General features: G+C 47.2%; 1 protein-coding gene across 1 annotated transcript; it reads right to left on the bottom strand.

Annotated features, from left to right (window-relative positions):
* Positions 1–5,973: 5,973 nt before the first annotated feature.
* USP27X (ubiquitin specific peptidase 27 X-linked) lies at positions 5,974–9,577 on the bottom strand. The gene is made up of 2 exons (XM_050775858.1): positions 9,569–9,577; positions 5,974–9,252 (listed from the first exon to the last, which is right to left on the bottom strand). The coding sequence occupies exons 1-2, from the start codon at positions 9,575–9,577 to the stop codon at positions 6,910–6,912; spliced, it is 2,352 nt and encodes a 783-aa protein (XP_050631815.1). The 3' UTR covers positions 5,974–6,909.
* Positions 9,578–9,904: the final 327 nt, after the last annotated feature.

The following is a 9,904-nucleotide window of genomic DNA, read 5'->3' as shown; positions in this document are numbered from 1 at the left end:
CTGCTGTCTTACATGTTTATTTATTTTTCTTTTTATGAATACATAATAGTTGCACATATTTGTGGGGTGTGTCCTACATGTTTTTGTGTGCTTCTGTTTTTAGTGCCAGCTTGTTTTTATACTCCCATGTTCTTTAGCATTATTATTGCCTTATATAATTAATGCTTATTTAGATTTCTCCACGTTTACAATTTTTGTTCACTGTTCCTTGCCTCCTATTCACCCCTTCTCTCTACTTTCATGTTCCTCCTTCCTGAAGTATCTCTTATGGTAGTTATTCTTGTGAGACGCTATTATTGCTAAATGTTCTTAATTTTGTTTTGTTTTTTTTTCCCTGAAAGTTTCCTCATTTCACTCTCAAAAAAAGAGAAGCAGTTCTTCTCAGCAGTATTTCTTGGGGGTACTAATTCTCCTTATGGCAACTGGTGACTCTCCTTCATGGCATATCATTTATATGCAAGGACTTGATTTCTACTGTTGCTTATTTCTGAGCCCATCTTCAGGAGATCCTTTCTTTTTCTGTGGCGTTCCATTACCCTGGATCACAAAAATGTATTGCGTTTGCTTTTGCTGAGATTCTATAAGTTTCAATGGTTCTGTCTCAACTTTTAACTTTTCAGCAAGTGGTTCCCATACCACATAGTAAATTTTGACCCCACATCCACATAGAACATAGGCCTGAGATTTTTATTTCTTCTTGTGGTTCCACAGACAACATAAGCCCTTTCATTGTTTATTCTCTAACCCCCTTTTAATGGACAAGAGAAGCTATTAAAGGCTTTACCCAGAGGTTTCAGCTATAGCTTCTCTGCCTGTGGTGGACCTGAAGCTGTGTTGTCAGCACCTGGATGGGTATTGGACTCCCAGCTCCAAGTCCCTAGCCATTAGGGCCTGATATCTGGAACCAATACCACACAGGACACTGCAGTGTCTGTTTACAATTACTACACTGCCTTTTGTTTTTCCTTTTGTTTCCCTACAGCTTTTGCTTTTTATTTTTTTAAAGCTCAGCTAGAAATGTAAACTTTTGTTCTAGTTGATCTAGTGTTAGTCTATGTTTGTATTGGGAACGAGGCACTAGTCTTATCATCTTAGTGTGCTGTGTTGCCAGAAGAAACCATGTTTTATACACACAATTTGGCACCTTTTTATAATTAAGCATTCTTCCTTATCATTTCCATCCTCATAAATATCCACTTCTTTAAGTTCTAAAGAAATTAAGTCTCCCCTCAGGACCATCTAGATTGTGAGCACACATGAGGCCAGGCTTCTGTAGCAGGCTGGATTACTTTCCAGACACACCACCATGTCGTTTAAGTATATCATTCCCCTGGGGTCTAAAATTTCTTACCACAGTGAGTTTCAACTTTAAAATATTTTAGTAGCAGAACCCTTTCTGCAAGTATTACCCGGAATCCCCCCAAATACCAAACAAGAGGAGAGCTTCTCTGGTTGAAGTGGAGTTGAGAGTTCTGATCTCACCAACTTACTCTCCTTGCTCCCTGAAGTGCTCTCCAAGGCGCTCCCTGGGCCATCTTCATAGACTCCTTGGACTCCAGGAAGGTGTGATAACGAATAGATCAGCGGTTCTCAAAGTGTGGTCCCAGAACCAGGAGTATGGGCATCACCTGGGGATGTGTTAGAAATGCAAATTCTCAAGCCCCCATCCCAGATCTACTGAACCAGAAACTCTGGGGGTGAGACCCAGCAATCTGTGTGTTAATGAGCTCTGCTGGTACATGAGGACCTCTGATGCATATTAAAGTTTGAGAAATTGCCAGAATATTGTACTCAGGAGCTACTGGAACAAGGCTGAAGTGTTGCCCAAGATTAACATTTCTTGGGTGCTTAAATTAACCCAAGCTTCTTTGGAAGGTTATTTTCCATCCACCATTTTCTTTTACCTGAGTGATATTACAGACACTCTTAAGACACTTTCTTGTACCTGAGTGAGATTATAGACATTCTCAAGGCAAAGACACAACTTTGCAATGGCCTGAGTCCCTCTGAATTGATTCAGTATCAGGAGGCCGAGGTGGGAGGATTGTTTGAGCTCAGGAGGTCGACGCTGCAGTGAGCCATGATTACACCATTGCACTCCAGCCTGGGTAGCAGAGTGAGACCCCATCTCAAAAGAAAATGAATAAATGAATAAATAAACAAACAAATAAATCACAGAGACGAGTAGGGATTCCTATCCTTAGTTCATTAGACAGAAATAATGAAGTTCCTCCTAATTTTTCTTGACAAAAAGACTTCAGGCTGATCTCATTTCACAGAGGCCGGCCCACTCTCTCCTCTTTTTCTTTAAAAAAATTTTTTAAAATAAATAAATTTTTAAGACTCGAGGTCTGAAGTTCATAAAATGACTATCGAACAAAAGAAGCCAGACATAAAAGAGTACACGCTGAACAACTGCATTTAGAGAAGATCTAAAGACAGACAACACTAATCTACAGTGAAAGAAGTCAGGATAGGTGTCTTTGAGTTCTGGGGGGTGTTTTGTTTCTTGATCTGGATGCTGTTTACAGGGATATGTTTACTTTGTAGAAATTCATCAAGTTATATATGATTTGTGTACTTTTCCTGTTTATCTGATATACTTCAATACAAGAGTTTAAAAATGGCACTGGGTCACCTGCAGAGCAAGTGTGTAATGACGCACTGTGGTGAGTGCTGGGCTACATACTTTCAGAGGATCTGGGCCTTCATTTCTGGGTGTGAGACATACATTTGGAGGAAACACAGGCTTCTGGCACCAGGTCTACTGCATTTTGAAAGTAAGAGTTGCATGGGGGCCATTCTGTTTCTTGATTTGAAAAAGGCCTTTTGGTTGATGGCGTCCCTGATCAGAATTCCCTGTAGACAGTGAATAAGAGAGACAGTTACCAATGTGACCTGTAGGCCAGAGTCAGTTTTAGCATCTGGCTACTCCAGGAAATGGTAAATGGCAGGGCCCTGGATTTCTAACCAAATTATGCCACGAAATTGTGGGAAGGAATGTGTAATGGGTGACAGGGCAGTATCTCATTGTTTGGTACATGGTTCTGAACTCTATGGGTGGTTGATGCTCCCAGTTGTGAGCACCCATATTTCACCTGTGCCCTTCTGAATCCAGATCACAAATCTATATACAAACCAAGTCTCCCAGTCCTAACAGTATGTGGATGTAAATGAAGTCTCTGTTAAAGAATTAACTTAGCTTGGCGCAGTGGCTCAAGCCTGTAATCCCAGCACTTTGGGAGGCCAAGGCGGGTGGATCACCTGAAATCAGGAGTTCGAGACCAGCCTGGCCAATATGGCAAAACTCTGTCTCTACTAAAAATACCAAAAATTAGCTGGGCATGGTGGTGGGCGCCTGTAATCCCAGCTACTTGGTAGGCTGAGGCAGGAGAATTGCTTGAACCCAGGAGGTGGAGGTTGCAGTGAGCTGAGATCACGCCATTGAACTGCGCTCCAGCCTGGGCGACAGAGCAAGACTCTGTCTCAAAAAAAAAGAAAAAAATTAGCTTAAATTTCACCGGTTCTTGCCCCATCTGCTCATCTAGGAACTCCAGCCCACATGAAAAATAACCCAAATGTGTCTGCAAGTCTCCAGTAGGTTACAAACCAATCCATTTTCACCATCTCCCATGTTCTTTCTTACTTATTCTGGGCCCCTATCTTTGTATAGTCTGACCATGAAGCTGTTTAAGAACTAGTTACCCCTTCCCTCCCCACCCCTGCCACTGCTGTACTTGTGCTCACCATCGGAATGTTGAAGAAGGTGCCAAGGGTGCTACTTCCTGATACCCCTAAAGGCCCTAATCGTAGAGGTGCCTGACCATGTGCCAGACATTCTCAAACATGCCTGGATCTCAGTTTGAGTTTAAGGTTAACACATACCTGCTGAATACATGATGCCTTGGGTTCCACGATGGTATGATCTGAAGGCAGGCACTGGCTGCTGTTACATTCCATTGCTCAGTTCGGGGGTTAGTGACTGGTAGGGGCATAGGGCTGGCCTTGAATGGTTGCCCTGTTGCTAAGGGACAATGCTGTTTTCCAGATAGAGGTGTGAGGTTCAATTAGGAAGTGCCCGGCACAGCTGCTCCCCCTGGCGGTCTGTGCCTTCCACCAGCGGAGACAGAGAGGTCAGGTTCAGCAATCTCGTGCCATTCATAACTCTCAGTGAGTTCCTCTTAGAACTATCGTTGAGTGCAGGGTATTTAAAAGGGTTTCCTGTGTCAGACAAACCCAAAATGAGGAATGTGCTATTAAAAATGTGAATGCCATACAAGATGAAGAAAGGTTGTGGAAATGTTCCAGATTAAAGGAGTCTTAAAGAGATATGACAACTAAATGCAATACTTCACCCTAGGCCAGATTCTGCAATAGAGTGGGAAAATGCTATAAAGGACATTACTGGGTCAACAGACAAAGTTGGAATACAAATGGTAGATTAACGTATCGTATCAATGTTAAATTTTCTGCAGTTCTACTGTAGTGATGTGGGGAATATGCCTATTCTTAGGAAATGTACACTGACGTATTTAGGTGTGAAGGGCCATGATATATGTAATTATCTTCATATGGTTCAAAAATATACACACCCCCATTTATAAGAGTGCACATGTGCAAATGATAATACAAATGAGGTAAAATTTCACAATGGGTAAATCTGGTAAAGAGCATACCGATGCTCTTTATACTATTTTTTATAACTTTTCTGTAAGTTTGAAATGATTCCCAAATAAAAATGTTTAAAAATTTTAAAGGTCACTTTCTGTGCAAGCAGTCAGGATCTGGTGGCACAGGCCTGCCTGGACTCTTCCCCTGGCAGAGATGAAGAATGAGGACATGGCTGTGTCCTTCCAGGTAGGGATACCAGACCCTTCCCAAAAGGTAGTCAGACACCCTGCACGAAGTTGCCAAGTGCCATCCAAAGTCACCCATCTCTTGATCTCTCCCATCCTACAAGACACCAAAAATAACAACTTTTTACATTTTTTCCTGAAAATTATGAGCCCTAGGTGTTAATGAAATCTTGGTTATGAAAGGAAGGTGTATTGATTCATTAACTCATCCATCCATTCATTCATTCAGTAAATGTTTTGAATACCTACTTACCATGTGACAGGAGTCAAGGGAATGAGAATGCATCCCAAGGTACAAGAGGAGACATAACTCTTGTCCTAAAAATGCCTATGAGCTAGTTGTGATGCACCCACAGCCACGTAAATAAACATGTATTTCCAAATGAGTGGACCATGAAGTAGACTTGGGAAGCAATGGGGAGCCCAGCCTTTTACCAGAGCCAGTGGATCCAAGCCCCATGGATCTGATACATGTTTAATTTCCCTCCAGGATTCTCTAGGTAATAATTACTTTCCTACCTGACACTGATGAGAGAAGGACTCATAGTGCTTACTCCACCCTGGGTTCATCCCACCTGTTTCAGTTCAGCTCTCTGCAGGCTGCTCTGCCCTCTGTCAGTATCAGGGAAGGGGCCAACAAGCCATTCTATCAATATCCCTGGGCTGATGGGCCAGTGAACTTTGGAAAACAGTCTTTCTACTGATCTGTGCCTGTGAGTAAACATAGCAACTGAACCCATAATGTTTTTAGAAGACGAAGACCACCAAATTCCCTCATGTGCAAGCCTGGCAGCCTACTGGCCATGAGAGTCCCATCACTGGGATCTGAATCATGAAAGCAACACGACTGTCCTCCATAAGGACAGAATAATGACCTTATGGGACAGCTATGGTTCTTTCCACCCCCAATCCCAGGTGGCACCCACTGTGATGCCCTGCACACAAGGGACAAAAGTGGAGTTCATTGCCTTGGTACTCTAAATAGACAGCATTGGGGAGGGAGTTGTGGAGAATGTGTGTGTGACTGCATGTGACATGATGTGTGTCCCTTCTGTCCAGGGGTCTCAGGCGGGACTGACCCCCACCTCTGATGCATTCGGGGCCTGGTCCAAAGAAGTTTCAGGTTTGGATCCAACAAACGTTTACTGAGTCCCTACAAAGTTCCAAGCCTTTTACTTTATACTTTGACACATTTTTATATCATTTAATCTTTAACAATAACCCTTTAAGGTAGGAATTATCTGCATTTTACAGATGATAAAACAATCGCAAAGAGGTTCATTGATTTGCTCAAGTATATCACACAGCTTTTTTTTTTTTTTTTTTTTTTTTTTTTAAAACACACACACTATACTCTTAGCTGAGGCCTGTCTGCGTTGGTTGCTTATCTTACAGCATTTCTTGTCTTCTCTACTTTTGGAGCGAGTGCTCCCCTTATACAAGCCCCCTTATTTCCTCTCCTTTCACTAGCCCAGGTGGGCTTTTCTTGTTTTAATACTGCATTTAATAGCACAAAAAATCACGAATACAAAGAAACTGGCAAAGGTGTTTGTCAATGATATCCCTGCCTCCTCCACTTTTCTGCTTTCATACCCATATATGTAATGGGCTACATTTTTTAGAAACTTTTCTTTTTCCCCCCAAACATATAACTGTTATGTGATTGGTCAATTGAAGCTGAAACACCCATGGAGAAAGATGTTTTACGGTTACAAGGGCACACCCCCCCACCACCCCCCTCCCCCCCACACTTTCCCACACAATCTTTTGGAGGAATATAGGATATGTACCAGTGTCAGCATTTTCCTGCTCCTGCCTTCCTTACCCAGAGTGTTTCTACCATTTAATTTCCCTTTCATCAACTGTTTAGACTAGAGCCTCTTCTCCCTCCCCTTCTATTTCTCTTCCAATCAGGGCCTTTTGGACACTGGGTACTGTTCAATTCTTACTCTGTCAGGCCCATGGGCCATGGTCAAGTAGGTCCTTTAGATCTCGATGCCAGTTGTAGTATTGGTGTCGTCATCTTCCATTGCAGGTAGGTCTGTGTGTCACTTCAGTAGGCTTGTGTGTTCATTTCTTTCACTTTTTCTGACTCATGTTCCAGCACCTGTTTGTGATAGAACAGTAAATACCCTTCACTGTCCAGTACATCCTTAATACTGGCCTTAGTGATGACGGCATCATCACACTTGAACCACTGGTCCTTGTGGTGCCGGATGAAGCTGGTATAGTGGCCACTCTCCAAGGTTCCTTGGTGATTAACTACAGCAAACAAGGAATACTTATTTTCATTGTTTCCACTATTGGTTGGCAGCTGCAATTGTCCATTCATTCTGCTCTCTTTACTTGAGGCCATAAACGGTGTCATATCCAGCTCCAGAGGAAAGGAAATGTATGTAGTGATCTTGCGCCTCTGTTTGGCTGAATGTTCAAACCGTTTGAAATGAAAACAGGCAACGACAGGTAATTTATTCATTGTGAGCTGTTTGGTAGATTCCTGGTAGCTTTGGCAACTACCACATTTGATTTTGGCACTGCTTCCTAAGTGCTCTGGCCTCGTAAACCTCCGCAAGCAGTCCGTGAGGGTGGTGATTCCTGGTATGTGGCTTTCCCCGTTCACACTGCTCTCCCTCCCTGGGCTCATGGGCCAGAAGGAGGTACAAGAGCCAGGCAAGTCCAAACTAATGTCCCAGCATGGGTCTATCGTGGTGGAGACGCCATGGCAGGCTTGACAGGTGACATCAGACTGTAGGCCACCTGTGAAGATTTGGTCTATGATGCAGTTACAGTGGTTGGGATTGTTGGCCGCCTTCCCGACATCATCACCTTTGCAGTGCCTGTGCAGGACATCTAATGCTGCAATGAGGAACTCGTGGGCATCCTGTTGCCTGTACCCTGCTAAATGGCGGGCATGTATCCACACCAGGTGCAGTAACTTATAGGGCACATGAGGAGACGGGTTTCCAGAATACAACTCCCGAAACAGCGACGACATCTCACAGACCAGACACAACTCGGGACTCGGCATCTCACATCGGTGCCTGTCAGAGAGAAAGAAATCTCTCAGTATTGGCGTGTGGGTGAGGGCCTGGACGATGCAGTTCATAAAGCACGTGTTGCCAAGATTGATGAGTCCTCTTAAACCGATCGTAAAGCTGGACGTGATTCTTCTTCTCCTCGGGTTGTGCCCCAGCAGTTCTAATTCTGGTTTGGTTGTTTCCCAGGTTGGGAATTTCTCGCCAAGGCCTGGCACTGAACACTGCTGGTGAGAAACCTCTGTTGAGGTGGAGGCTTGTAATTTCAAAGCTTCTCCTTGCTCTTCTTTGGCAATTTGCTCAATGTCTTTGTCATATACATAGTCCTTACACATAAAGCAGTATATACCTCCGTAATACAGGTCTACGGCTAAGTTGTGTTGTTTCGTCTCGGCGTGCTCGTGAATGTGCTTCTCCGTGAAGCAGCCAAAGAAGACACAGGAAAGGCAAGAGTGGAGTCTGTTCAGATGGGTGCCACACACATGGCAGATGCACGACTTTGCCTTGCTTTTCCTGGTCTCTGGGGTTCCACACCACACGAAGCACTGGTAGATAACCCGCAGTTCCTGCCTCCAGTTCTCTCCCACCTTAAAGCTGTTCACGTGGGAACAGCCTGGTGGCCCCACGGCAAAATCCACATCCAGGCATCCGCCCCCAGGGCCGCGCCGGGGCCGGGGCCGGGGCGGGGGCCGGGGCCTAGGCTGCGGCGGGGTACGGAGCCGGGTCTGGGGCCGGGGCCGGGGTCGGCGGCGCGGGGCACGACTGCGACGCGGAGAGGGATCGGGGGGCCGCGGTGGATCGGAGGGAAGGGTGGGGGGAGGAACCTCGTCGCTGCTGCCGCCACCGCCGCTCCGCGCTGGGTTCTCATCCTCCAGCTCCAGCTTCGGCTCCTGCTCCGCCTCCCGGACCGGCTCGGGTTCGGGCTCCAGCTTGAGCTCAGCCCGGCGGCCCGGACCCTCCGCCGTCTCCACCTTCCCGGCGGCGTCCACCTTCCCCGCCGTCTCCACCTTCTCGGTGGCGTCCACCTTCCCCGCCGCCTCCACCTTCCCCGCCGCCTCCGCCTTCCCCTCCACCTTCGCCTCCGCCTCCACCTCCACCTTCCTCTCCGCCTTCTCCGCGGTCTCCGCCGTCTCCGCCTCCTCTACCTCCTCCGCCTCCACTGGCGGCAGCTCCTCCCCCTGCTCGCAGGGCTCGAGCGGCCACTGGGCGTGGCGGCGCGGGGGCCACGCAGACCTGGGGTGTCCCCCGCCCGGCCTGAGGGAGCGCGGTGGCTGTGGCAGCTGGACCCAAAAGGGACTTTCACTGAAGGAGGCGGCGGCGGAAGCAGGCGACGCCCCCGGGAATCCTCCCGCCGAAGCCCCCTAGTGGAGGCTGCTTCTGCAGCCAGGCCCCGTTTCCTTTAATTCAGTATTTCCCAAACTTGCTTGTTCACGAGAATCACGTGGGAGCGTGTTAAAATTACAGATTCCTCGGCTCCACCCGCAGGCCTACTGAATCAGAATCTCGAAGGGAGGTACTCCGGAACCTGTATCTCTAACTAGGGCCCCAGAGGCTGCTTATGATCAGGCAAGTTTGGGAAACACAGCTCTAATTCATTGAGGCTGGCGGGAAGGGGGGCGGGGACCGCGCAGTCTCTTTAAGGCGCTTCCAGCTCTCGGCTCCAATCGCTGCTCTGACCCCCTTCATCGTCTCCTCCCCTCTCCTCGTCCTTCCCCTCGTCCGTACAGGCTTCTCCTAGCCACTGCGGGGCTGGGGGCCGAGCGGGTGCCAAGTCCAGAAATGGTTTTGAGGCTGTGAAATGTCCCCTCTGAGGGGGGTCCTGGGGAGCGCAGGCAGAAGCCGTGACAGGCCATCATTTCGGCGGCAGAGCCTGCCTCTAGCCCCGTCCCAGTCTCCCCTCCCACCCCAGGTCCTGCCCGTCCCGAAAAGGATGAAGCTCCAGCTGCAGTTCTGGGGAGGCCTGGACCCCAGCTCCGGAGGGGCCGGGCTACTAAGGCCGCTGGGCCTGGAGAG

This window comes from Macaca thibetana, chromosome X (genome assembly GCF_024542745.1).
Source record: "Macaca thibetana thibetana isolate TM-01 chromosome X, ASM2454274v1, whole genome shotgun sequence".
In the NCBI taxonomy this organism is placed as follows: domain Eukaryota; kingdom Metazoa; phylum Chordata; class Mammalia; order Primates; family Cercopithecidae; genus Macaca; species Macaca thibetana.
This window is presented reverse-complemented; position numbering and strand designations above follow the sequence as displayed.